Source organism: Microtus oregoni, unplaced genomic scaffold (assembly GCF_018167655.1).
Source record: "Microtus oregoni isolate MIOR12 unplaced genomic scaffold, Mior012 000060F_ref0000265, whole genome shotgun sequence".
In the NCBI taxonomy this organism is placed as follows: Eukaryota; Metazoa; Chordata; class Mammalia; order Rodentia; family Cricetidae; genus Microtus; species Microtus oregoni.
Genome location: NW_024543870.1, coordinates 7376539 through 7390098, shown reverse-complemented (window position 1 = coordinate 7390098; position 13560 = coordinate 7376539). Strand labels below are relative to the sequence as shown.

The 13560-nt window shown below is 41.1% G+C and overlaps 1 protein-coding gene across 1 annotated transcript in view; it reads right to left on the bottom strand.

Moving 5' to 3' along the window:
* Window positions 1–6650: 6650 nt before the first annotated feature.
* The window catches only part of Ppp1r1c (protein phosphatase 1 regulatory inhibitor subunit 1C), a 104341-nt gene continuing 97431 nt past the window's right edge, over window positions 6651–13560 (bottom strand). Inside the window, exon 5 of the mRNA XM_041639865.1 lies at window positions 6651–6711. Within this exon, the coding sequence (XP_041495799.1) occupies window positions 6674–6711 (38 nt within the window). The 3' untranslated portion in view covers window positions 6651–6673. The remainder of the gene's footprint in view (window positions 6712–13560) is intronic.

The following is a 13560-nucleotide window of genomic DNA, read 5'->3' as shown; positions in this document are numbered from 1 at the left end:
TGAACTGGGCATGCTCTGATTGCTTCAGCTGTGGAGAAGCTTACACAGCATGGATCACTTTCAAGTTAAGTGCTCACATTGCAGAGGCTGAGAGACTCATACCTCCTCTCCAATGGAAGAGCTTTCCATTTCTTAGCTCTTTATACCTTGTGGTGGATATTTTGTTTCTTCTCAGTTTCATATTCTTTCCCGTTCTGTTAATAAATTAAAATCTCCCTATTGTTTCTCTTTCTCTTTTTAAGGTGTTTATTTCTTCCTGTGTGTGTTTGTGTACATATGTGTGTGCACACAAGCTTTGTTCATGGAGGCCAGAAGCAACCATTGGCCACACCAGTCTTAAAGTCATATGCACTTTTGGGAATTATTTGGTGAATGCTGAGATTGAAACTTGGATCCACTGAATCCCTCATTCCTCTTCATAAAAAGTTTCTACATCAGAATTCAGCCAATTTTTTTAGAAGTAGAGTAAATATTCTAGGCTTTGTAGCTCTAATACCATTACAATACCTCATCCCATTTCTCTTCCCTCTCCCCCGCTTCCTCCTGCCTCATCCCCATCCTTTTCCTCACCTCATATTCTCCCCCCCCTTTCTTTTATTAAAGTCAATTACAAAGCTAATCCCATTCTTATCCTGGTGGGGTAAGTGTCTAGAAAATCTGGTCATATGACATATCGGGTCAAGGAGCACATTGGACTACTTCAAGAGAAAAACCCAGTACCCTGTGAGACAGGCAAGGAGAGAGGACTTGCTTAGCTCCCAGGATCCGCTTGGCTTGAGATATGGACCTATTTCCTAACAAAGCTCTCAGCAACTTTGGACCCCAACCGGCACATCCTTCTCCAAAGTCATCCATCTCAGATGGAGATAACATAACCTGCGTCACAGACCGCACACTAAGCACCCCTGACCGACGCTCATCACAGGCACTCTCCTGGCTGTCTCAGAGGTGCTCCACACGGTATGCTGCTGTGGGTCTCTGCCAGGCCTTTCTATGCAATGCCTCCCTCGCCTGCCCTCGCTCTTCTCTGTGCCATCTTAACCTGGCCTCGCTCTCCTTCCCCCAAAGATGTGCAGAGACACAGTTTCCCCACAGAGCTAATCTCACTGCTGGATTTGATGGCTAGAAAGGGCTGAACATGGTTGGTCTTTTGTGAATATTATTAGATAGATAACATTCACAAAAATGTCTGCAGGCGTTTATTCTTATTTCCTGGTTGATATCTGATTAATTCCCAGATTACCTTGCTAGTTGATTCAGTTGAAATGAAGGCTGTTTTAGAAGTCTACAAGCTACAGATTCCCTAAATATTCTTGTTTTTCTCAGAGCAGACAAATGGGGAGGGCATTAATTCTTAATTCGTACTAAAAGCGAGCATGAATTATACAGTAGAAGCTTTATGGTTTTATGGTTCCCTATGGCCCTGTCTACCCTGGGGACACGTGTCTGCTGCTGCACATGTGTAGCGGTCACAGCAGATCCTATAACATCGTTCAGGAGCCAAGTGCACATGTCTTAGGCGATGTCTTGTAAACTTCATTATTAAGTATAAGAACCCTATTGGATTGTGAAGCAGAAAGACCTTAATTCTCAGTCACTGGCAGCTGCTAGCAATTAACACTGACATGTCCTAACCTTTAGTCATAAAGATATTGATAAAATGGTAAAATAATAATGAAGAACATTTTAAGAGTCTAAAGAGTGCTTGAAACACTGCTGGCCCACAGTGAATAGAAATTAATATTAATTTGTATTTTTCCAGACACATATATTTTTGTTGTTTTGAATGAAGACCCAAGCAATAAATTCTTTATCTACTCCTGACATAAGGCCCCACGCTCAATTTTGGGCTTGGCATTTACCTGCTTTGTGATCTTGTCCAAGCTTTTTCTTCTCATTTAAAAATGGAGATAGCAAGAATATTTCTCTTTTAGGGTTATTGGAACAATTAGAGGTAAGGTGCTGAGAATGTTATGTGACATGAAGGGAAACATTGAAACAACAGGATTTGTGAAAGAATGAACATTCCAGAGGCTGTACCCACTTCCCATAGAGTCACATGATGCTTGTGATTTCAAGAATAAAGCCAGGATTTAACTTAGTAGCAATATTCTAAAAGTCACATGGTGTGTGTGTGTGGGGGGGGTGTTGTTCCCTGAAAAGTAAGTGTAAGACAGCCATTCTAAACTCAAGATTGGATTATCAATGTCTCAAAGCATAACAAAAGCGTATGTGATATAGATGAAAATGATATGGATGGGTTGCGAGTAAGATACAGGTTGATGCACATGTTCAAATAGAGATGGAAATGTTGATTGATTACCAGTTGGTGTATCATGCAGACAATCTAATTATAAATTTAAAAATGAAATGCACGATTGAGGAGATAGATATTAACATGAAACCAAAATAGCGGAGGTCTTTATAATTCCTTAATGGCTTGTTAAATAATATATGTTATTGATGATCCAAGTGCCCAAGAAGCAACAAAAATTGCAATTTTCCAAACTACAACAACAAAAGCAAAGCAAGGCAGCTGAATTGGTGGGCACAGTGGTATAGGCCTGTAATCCCAGATTTGGGATGCAGACACAGAGGGACATTACATGTTAAAGCTTAGCCTGATCTACACAGCTGTTCCCAGGCCAGGCCCTACCTCAGAAGGCAAACAACTACAGCAGTGGTTCTCAACCTTCCTGATGCTGCGACCCTTTAATACAGCTCCTCATGGTGTGACCCCAAACCATATAATTATTCCATTGTTTCTTCATAACTGTAATTTTGCTGCTATTATGAATCATAACGTAAATATATGATATGCAGGATATCTGATATGTGACCCCCAAAGGGTTTACGACCCACAGATTAAGAATGAATGAACTACAAGTATGCACACATGTGCATGCACACACAGACACTACACACACACTTATACCAGTTGACTCTCATTCCCCAAGTTCTCCATTAGCCAAACAAGGAAGCAGAAGGTCCTTTATGATAGGGAAGGCACCATGTAAGAGAAGCATATACATTGTGAATCATGAGGAAGACAGTCTAGAAGCCAAATGGGTCAATGCTGTAATCAGAATCTTCAAACTCACCAGAGAGAATGTGTTGTCGCAAACATCCATAGAGCAGCAGACACCCTCACGTGGGGTAACCTGGGGCAGTGGGCAGAACTCTGCCAAAAGGCAGCATGTGTCAGGGGCCAGCAGAGGGAAACAGTGAGCCTTGCCGTCCCTCAGTTGACCCATGTCATTCTTCTCTGGGCAACTTCAGCACAGAAGATTGGAAATAATTGGAAAGTATTTATTAACAAATAAGTACCTCTGTTCCTTACTTACTTAAGAACAGGTTGTTTCTTTTCTTTCTTTAAAAACATTTTGTTTTTATTTCACCATTGCCAACCATTTCACTTATTTATTGGACTTAAATGTGTATGCACATAAATATGATGCAGGGACACATTCTACTTGCCAGTAGAGCACATTTAAATTTCACATTATATAAACAAAGACGTTGACTTTGTTGACTGTGTTTTCTGTCAAACACTATGATACATTATTTATGCAGATATAGTTTGGGGTAATTTAATGGCAATGCCTAATTTTTAATATTTCTCTCCTGTGTATTCAACAAAATATTAAAGAGTCATTTATTTATCATCTATTTCCAATGTAAACTCCAATTTTAACAAGCAGTCTTAAGCTGACATACAAAAGCAATATTTAGTGGAACAATTCCTATTTTAATCTCATCGACCTTCATGTCCCATGTTTTTGACCATATTTGATTCTCAAAATCAAATAAGGAGCCTTATAAGTGTTTCAAACACTTGACAAATGCAATAACCAAGTAGCAAATTTTAAATAAGAAATCTATGACCCATTAGGGCCAAAGAAGAAAGCAGATGGCAACATATGGCAACATAATTAGTAAGATTAGGGAATCCCATCCACAGAGACCACACTGCAGGCCCACTGAAATGAGAAACCTACCTGTCTGTGTGATGTCCTGGAAAATGTTTCTCGAAGCAATAAGGAAACGAAGAAAAGACAACCATTTCGAACAACTGAATTTTTCAGCCATCCTCCAGCTATGGTGTTTAGAGTTCTCATGGTCTTGTTGGTGTCATTCATGTAAAGAAAGCCATACCTTTGTACTTTTTGAGCAATATGGCATCTTGAAATACAAATTGTTAGAGAATTAAGTGAAAATTATAATGTCTTAAGACCTGGGCAGAGTAGGACTAAAAGTGATGTTGTTTGAAACAATCTTCATGTTTATTTTGTAATTTATAATATATTATCTTTATTACATATCGGCACAAACTCGACAATATTCTACTTTTGAGATAGTGGGTTTTTTAAGTAATTTTATTTTATATCCATTGGTGTGAGGGTGTCAGATCCTCTGGAACTAGAGTTACAGAGAGTTAGTTGTGAGCTGTCCTGTGGGTGCTAAGAGTTGAAACTGGGTTCTCTGGAAGAGTGAGCAGTCAGTGTTCTTAACCAATGAGCCATCTCTCCAGCGCTAGAGTTAGTGGCTTATTTTCAAGAATAAATTTTGAAATGTGTGTGGGTGTTAGTGTATCTCTCTCTCTCTCTCTCTCTCTCTCTCTCTCTCTCTCTCTCTCTGTGTGTGTGTGTGTGTGTGTGTGTGTGTGTGTGTGTGTGGCGGGGGGTGATGCCCATGGACACGGGTGCAGAAGCCAGAAGATCATCTCAGGTGTTTTCCTCTGTGGCATCAATTTTACTGCTTTGAGACCGGGATTTTCACTGAACTAGAAGCCCACCACTTACTCTAGGTTAGATGGCCATCCACTTTTGAGACTCCACTTGTCTCTGTTCCCCAATGCTGAAATTTCAGATATATACAGCCATGCTTGGCTTTTATCTTGCAGGGTGGGGTTTGAACTCAGGTGCCCATCATTGCAGAGCAAGGACTATTACCCACTGAGCCATCTCTCCAGCCTTCTGAAAATAGAAAATATTTAAAAAATGAAACGCTAAGCAAAACATGGTGTGGTACCCACGTTTAATATCAGCACGACACTGAGGCAGGAGCATCTCAATGAATTTGAAGAGAGCTTGGTCTATTCAATGAGTTCCAGGCCAACTGAGGCTATATAGTGAGACCCTGTGTTAAAAGCAAAAAGGAGATAAAGAAAAAAAAAGAGGAGGAACAGGGGAAAAAAGGGAGAGTTAAAGGAGAAAGAGGAAGAGGAGAACAAGGAGGAGACAGAGGAAGAAGGAACCGCCCAGCTAATTGAAGGGTTGCTTTACAGGTTTGGTTTTGCACAGATCACCTTAGTTTAAGTCAATGCTGAAGAATTCAAGAACTAAGAATCTTTTCCCCACCCTAGCCACATGAGGAAAATCATCTTGTGTTTTATCCTTGGGACGTGAGAGCTTTAATTATGAGTCAGTGTAGAGGCCCCGTTGCAGGGAACAAGGGAGCCTGTGGGTTCTACGGAAGCATGCTTTTCTGTTCTTACAATCCTGACAGTCTCACACATGGGTCATAGCTTATGGAAAGACTTGTGGAATTATGAGTTCACTTGAGGTCACTCCTTATCTCTGGAGTTGAGTCTGTATCTACAAAGTGAGTCTTACCTTTTATACACATGTAATGGGCTTACTAACTGAGAAACGTTAAGTGAAGCCACTTTACTAATTGTAAAGAAGGGAACCAATATTAACTAGCATAGTTCACCGGCTATATTTACAATAAAGGCAATCCTATCCCTTTCCACTGTTACAGCCCCAAGCCTTAATCATGTAAACTTCCAAGAGATTTGTGGAACTGAACTGAATCAAGACCAGTGGAATTTGGAAAAGCAACAAGGGGATAAATAAACACAGAGGAATTTGAAACAGAAACAAAGGGATTGTGTTTAAAAACCTTCCCCATTATAAGAGAACTCTCAGTTTTCAAAAGTAGAATTAAAATAATTCAGTTAAAATGTATCCAAATACTCTTTTCTAGTTTTTGAAGGAAGTCGGGGAGAAGAGCTGGACAAATAATTTAGCACAAATAATAATAAACTATTTCTGGAAAACATGTCCACACTATGCATAAAATATCAAAAGCACTCCAGAAGGCCATCCTGTTTGTTGCTGACATGGGGAGGAGCTGGGGTGTTGGGCCTGTGGTTTTGTGTTGTACTTTTCCAAGCTCAGGCAGGAGCAGAGCTTTGACAAGCTTCTGGTTGTTATCAATTTGCTTTTTGCACCTGGAGGAGAAAAAGAAAATACCCCAGAACACAGTGGAAGCATTCCAGAGAACTTAATACCACGCTGCATAAATCTTTGTAAAAGAAAAAACCTGGTACGTGACCCTTTACAGCAACAGTTCACACGCTAGGCAGAGTAAATTGTCCAGTCCTGGTTTGCAGCTGAGTCGTTTTCCTGGAGAAAGTTCCGGATGAGAAAACAGAAACAAACAAAAGCAAGCAAACAAACAAAAAACAGAAACAGATTGCAGTCCTGTAGGTCTTTTCCTAGGACAAATTTTCAAAGACAGAATACAAGGTTACAGCGTTTATGTCATAGAGTCTATGTGCTCCTGTGTCTCTGACTCATAACTTAGCTTTAGTCTGTTGACTGGAGCGCAGCCATAGGAGGGTGTCTCTTTTCTGATTCCATCTTCCCCTAATGCAGGCGCCTCTTAGCTATTCCCATGTCTTCTTTTCTCCTTGGTTGCTTGTTCCTGTAAAGGAATTAGAAGTGAGAAATGTCTAACTCAGAGTCAGAAGGAACAGCACATGGTCATTCATCTCCCAGGTGTATAGCGTTCCACAGTGGGTAAGGGGCGGGCCTGATTCTGCTCTATACAGTGAAGACATCACCTGCTTTTTCTGCAACTTGGCATTACCTGAAATGATGTCATTTATTATATATTAATTGGTATATATATATTGATTATCCCAACCACTTAAATATATACCAACATATTAAAAAACTAAGCAATATTATTTGTACCTATATCCTTAACGTAATAAATATGGAGAATGTCAGAAACATTTGTATATATTTATTGAAAAATAAAACTAGAATTTTGGTCACTTGTTCACCAAATATGCTTAACCTTCAGCAAGCGATGAAAGGAGACAGAGACAGAGACCCACATTGGAGCACAGGACTGAAATCTCAAGGTCCAAATCAGGAGCAGAAGGAGAGGGAGCACGAGCAAGGAACTCAGGACCACGAGGGGTGCACCCACACACTGAGACAATGGGGATGCTCTATCGGGAACTCATCAAGGCCAGCTGGCCTGGGTCTGGAAAAGCCTGGGATAAAACCAGACTCTCTGAACATAGCGGACAATGAGGACTACTGAGAACTCAAGACCAATGGCAATAGATTTTTGATCCTACTGCACGCACTGGCTTTGTGGGAGCCTAGGCAGTTTGGATGCTCAACTTACTAGACCTGGATGGAGGTGGGGGTTCCTTGGACTTCCCACAGGACAGGGAACCCTGATTGCTTTTCGGTCTTGGGGGGGGGGGACTTAATTGGGGGAGGGGGAGGGAAATGGGAGGCGGTGGTGGGGAAGAGACAGAAATCTTTAATAATTAAATAAATTAAAAAAAATTATACCAAACAATCTTGCGTGAACAGTATGGAATGATTAAGGTTATCTAAACAGTTTTATCCAGCTATTGATCTAGATTAAGCATTACCTCACTTATACATATCTAATTAATGCAAAGTTCTGTTGATTAGTAATGTCTTCCACTCCCTGTCACTCACATGCTTGTGAGTTTTCCAAGCCCCAGGAATGAGGTAAGTCCCAAGGTTCTCTTCATTGGGAACTAGATACAACTGGCGTTTCACCAATACCAACAAACCACCTATACTACGAGAACCCAAATTTAGTTGGGATGAGACAAGAAGTCGAATAAAGTGGGGGAGTAGGAGCATACAATTATTAAAAGATTGACCCAGCACTAGAGAGGCAGAGGCAAGTGGATCTCTGCGAGTTCGAGGCCAGCCTGATCTACAGATCTAGTTCCAGAACAGGCAGAACTATTACACAGAGAAACCCTGTCTCAAAATACCAAAATGAATAAATGAATAAATAAATTTTAAAAAGGAAAAAGAAAAAAGAAGAAATCCAATTAAAAGCATTTCCCTTCTGAAACAGCTTCCTACCAAGGTCTGTCTCGTGTTGACACTGTTCTGGCAAACAGCTGAGGGTTCCCCCCTCTTTGTGGTTCCACTGCACTCTCTACTTGAATATGATGCTAAGGAAGCCCCCCCATGATACTGTCTCCATTCTGGGCAGTCCACTGCTTCGCAGAAACCAGCCTGGGTACCGTCTGTGCTGATTTGCCCCCAAGTGCTTTCTTTCCTGACATTTTTTTTTTTATATTTGATAGAAAGTTCTATGCTCAGCTTTTCCCATCTTTTACATGAAGATGCAAACCAGAACTCAGTAATGTTTTCTAATTCTAAACTTCCCAGGGCCTTGAAACTGACCTTCTCCTGTAATCAGACTGAAGACTACCTAAGTTGTCATCTTAGAACCTTCAACAAGCAACTGACGAAAGCAGAAACCATAGGTCGAGCTACTGGAGACCAGCCAGAGAGAGAGAGAGAGAGAGAGAGAGAGAGAGAGAGAGAAAGTGAGTGAGAGAGAGAGAGAGAGAGAGAGAGAGAGAGAGAGAAGCAATAATATGAGCAAAGGGGTCAAAACCACGACAGTGATACCCACAGAAACAACTGACCTGAGCTAGAGATTGCTCGCTGACTCTGACCTGACAGCAGGGGAACCTGCACAGGCCCAAACTAGGCCCTCTGAATGTGGTGACTGTTGTGTGACTCAGAAAGTCTGTGGGCCACTGGCAGTGGGACCAGGATTTATCCCTAGTGCTTGAACTGGCATCTAAGGGCACGTTCTTTTTGGAGGGATACCTTGCTCAGCCTAGGTGAGGGGCTGGAGCAGGAAGGGCCTTGGTCTTGCCTGGAAGTGAAGAGTCAGACTTTGTTGATTGTCCATGGGAAGCCTTACTGTTTCTGAGGAGTGGATGGGAGGGGGGTGAGGGGAAGTGGAGCAGGAGAAGGAAAGGGAGTGGGAATGGGGATAGCTATAAAAATGAGAAAAGATTGTATTTAAAAAGTTCTCAATAAAAAGGAAAAATAATTAAATATTAAAATTAATAAGAAAGAAAAAAAACTTCTCAGTGGCGTTACCTTTGGAATACAAAGGCAAATTCATGTGTCCAAGCATTCTAAAGTTTCTTTCTTTCTCCCCTCCCTCCCTCCCTCCCTCCCTTCCTCCCTCCCTCCCTCCTTACCTTTCTTTTTCTGATCTGTCTTTGTAAGTTAACACCTGTTCCCAAAAGCCATGTGCTAAATGCCCCTACTGTTCTGATATTTGTGAGGATTCTGATATCACAATAATATCACTCTAGAATTCACCATGTTCATCCCTCAGATTAGTTCTCAACATTAAACATCAGAGAAAGGAAGAAAATGTGGTCTTATTTGAAGAGTAAGACTTAAAGATAAAGATGAATCCAATGTCATTTAAATTACCTGACGATTTGTTCTTCAGGCTTCAAGAATCCGCCTTCATACACTTTTCTTTCTTTAATGTACTTGTGCTATCTCTAGATCGAATCTCTGTTGTCCATGTAAAACCAGACAGCTAAATGCAGCAGGGAAGTGGCTAAGTCCAGGTTTGCGCGACAAAGCAAATGTCAGGAAAAAGATGCAGGGGCAAATGGCAGCCTCTTTCTGAGTGTGTTTATTCACTGATGTAGATTATTTCACTGTGGCCGCTTCCTGGTAGAGGGTCGAAAGCTCTATCCCCACAGCTCTCCAGTTATGGGGACATTTGTAGAACTCAGTCCCTTCATTATTTATGGTGCCATTTCCATCTAAGCAGAGAGGGAATGGGAAGATTGTAAGAGCCGGAGGGAGGGCAGGCAGGGAGCTGCTGTAAGCAAAGTAGCTTCATAAAATAAAAGGAGGGGAGGGAGTGGACCTGGAGGAAACAGAGAAGGAGTGGACGAGCATAATCAAGAAGTGTCGTTTGAAATTCCCCGAGTTAATAAAAATATAGTAAAGGAAATTTTCCCTCAGGCTTTTCCCCCCTTTTTTATTGGAAAATAGACTCTCTTCTCATACAATACATGCTGATTAGGCTTTCCCCTTCCTTCTCTCCTCCCAGTTCTTCCCCTCCCTTCCTCTCCACTTGCTCCTCTCCCCTCTGACCCACTCTCTTTCTTTTTCTCATTAGAATAGAACACACCTCTAAGAGATGACAACCAAACATGACAACATAAAATATAGTAAGATCAAGCAAAAACGATCATATCAAAGTTGGACAAGGCAACCCAACAGGAGGAAAAGAGTCTAGAGAGCAGACACAAGAATCAGAGACCCACCCTTTCTCACACACCAAGCAAAAAGCTCGCACAGATACAAAGATAACCTGCTGCAGAATCATGTAGGCACTGCTTGCTGCCCCAGCTTCTGAGTCCATAAGAGGATTCCTTAGCTGATGCAGAGGGCCCTGTTCTCCTGGGGTCCTCCATCCCCTCTGGCTCTTACAGGATTTTTGCCTCCTCTTCCTTGGGGCTCCCTGAGTTCTGAGGGAAAAGATTTACTAGAGACATCCCATCTGAACTCTCTTTTGTTTATATTTAGTTATTCAGGCTGCGTACCCTTCTGAAACATAATCATATAATTTCTTTAAGATATTTTCCATTTCAGCAAAATATTTATTAATGAATAAACATAATGACTCTGAGGAATTTTTCTTTTGGGATCGGTGACTTATAAAAATGAAATAGACGATTTCTTCTTGTATCCACTTCACTCCACATTGTGTAATGGCATAAACACTTCCACAGAAGCAGACCCGCCTTTCCTAGTATTCATTTCACACTTCAACTTTGCTTTTAGATGAAGACGAGAAGTGCATAAGGTATGTGGCTTTTTTATCACTTAATAAATCTATATTGCAATTCTATAGACTCTGAGATGCTTACACTTAAGTTGCTTTTAAGACAATATCCAAAGCAAATGCTTATTAAAATTACTCAGTTGTGTGCTATGCCTTATGTTTGTTATTTGGAGTCATACTACAGTCATTGAATGTATTTTTAAGTGGACTTGAAATATATATTTCACTTTAAATTTCTCCATCCCAAACAATATCCGCTTAAAAATAATAGATATGAATATTTTCTACATATTTTGATCCTATGCATAAAACAAACATAATTTGATCATGGCTAGCCTAAAACCATTTACTCCATAATGTAGAAAACATGGGAAATTCAAAGTGAAATTATGAAAATTTGTTTAGGAATACAAATTAGTTTAGAAAATTCTGTTTTGGAGTACAATTCCTTAACTCAAACCACAAATTTATGATCCAGTACTGAGGTCTCTGACTTAGATGTTTGATATATGACATTCTTTGCCCATTTTTTTTTTCTGTTTGAGATAGAAAATATCATCTTTAACCTTTAACCTTTCTTACATCCAGCACAAACAACCAAGCATTCCCAAATGAATGACAAGGATGCTGCAGACAGTTTGGGAAGAAGTGATGATGTTTTAATTATCTGAATGGTTGACAAGGGCAAGAAGAGAGGAAATGCTGAGTCTTCAGTGGTGACAAAGGGGGAACCGCAGGGGTGCAGAGAATGGGGGACTGTGTAGGGGTGCAGAGAATGGGGGACTATGCAGGGGTGCAGAGAATGGGGGACTGTGTAGGGGTGCAGAGAATGGGGGACTATGCAGGGGTGCAGAGAATGGGGGGACTGTGTAGGGGTGCAGAGAATGGGGGACTATGCAGGGGTGCAGAGAATGGGGGGACTGTGTAGGGGTGCAGAGAATGGGGGACTATGCAGGGGTGCAGAGAATGCTCAGTCTACACAGAGGAGCAACTACAGTTCTTTGGTCAGTTGGGACATTGTCAGATTTGTTGGAGAGTGAGAGCTGATCACTTTACCCTTTCATTTAAAAAAAAAGGCCACACACTAGGAGAGGTTTAGACACTTTTTGGATCCTTTGTAACTGGTAACAGCGCTCACTTGGATAATCTAGGCATTCCATAGATCTTCCATCACTCAAGTCTCAAGAATAATGTACGTTCAAAATGATTGTACTTATTTTGCAAATGGAGATTCAATCAGAACCTAAGTCAGCATGACTCAAAACCTATCTCCTAACCATAACATCATCTTGTGAATGAGGCTGGGCATAAGGGAGTACTAGGCAGAAACTTTCTTTGCCTATTCAACAAAACTAAAGCCACACTATCTCCTTGAGGATACCAAAAACAACAACAAGAAAAAAAAAGCTTTCATTGTAGACTATAATTATTTGAAAAGGAAATAGAAAACCCATTATCTTGGCCCTGGTTTCCTTCAAATCTCTGAGAATGCCACTTGTTTCCCAAGGAAACCTTAAGTTTAAGCTGCTACTGAGTTGTTTTAAAGTGGACAGAAAAATAGGAGGAGAGAGCATTCCCAAGGAGAACTGCCTTACCTGCTCTAAGGGAGAGTGAGAGGAAGTCATTCAGACCTCATGCTGCTTGGCTCCAAAGCTGAGGATGCAGAATCAGCTGGAGCTTTGGATCCTTCTTGTTTGCCTTTGAGTGTGTGTGTGTGTGTGTGTGTGTGTGTGTGTGTGTGTGTGTGGTGCTTTTATAAAAATCTCTAGTCAACTAAAAGGAAAGGGTGGTTTTTGTTAGTACAGCAAGGAGTCTCAAACCCTCTCAACGGGTGTCACTGATGATGTTTTGAAACATAAATAGCTCAAAAGCATTTACAAGAAATATGAACCTTAATGATGTTTTCAGTAGAGAGAAACTTAGGAAGACAAATAGGCATGGAAGGTGGTTAAAAAAAAAAAACTCTAAAGGTCTGGAAAAAAAATTGATTTAGTGACAATAGAGAGAAGAGGAGAAGGAGGAGGCAGAAAGGAAAGAAGGGGGAAGGGAAGGGGAGGGAAGGGGAGGGGAGGGAAGGGGAGGGGAGGGAAGAAAAGGGTAGGAAAGGAGAGGGAAGGGGTAAGTAGGGAAAAGGAGGGGAGGGAAGTGAAGGGAAGAGAAGGGTAAGAAAGGGGAGGGAAGGGAAGAGAAGAGAAGGGTAGAAAAGGGGAGGAAAGGGGTAAGGAGGGAAAGGGAGGGGAGGGGAGGGAAAGGGAGGGAAGGGACGGAAAACAGGACAGAGGACAGGATGGAAACAGAATAGTACTCATAGTCTTGGGATGCCTCTCACTGAGTGAAACTGTTATTTTCACTGCATTTATTAATACTTTCACATAGCTCTCTTAATTGCTAGATTATAAAATTTATTTTCAAACTAAAATTCATTTTATCCCTTTGGATTTGCATTTAAGATTTTTAGTAAATTGTGCATTTTATTTTTCTCTTTTTCTTAATTTTCCCTTAGTAATGTTTTATGGTTATTTAGGGTACGTGCGCGCGCGTGTGTGTGTGTGTGTGTGTGTGTGTGTGTCCCCATCCATCCCACACACCAAGGTTGTGTATTTGTAAAAGGACAATACGTCTCACAAAGTGAGAGACAGTTGG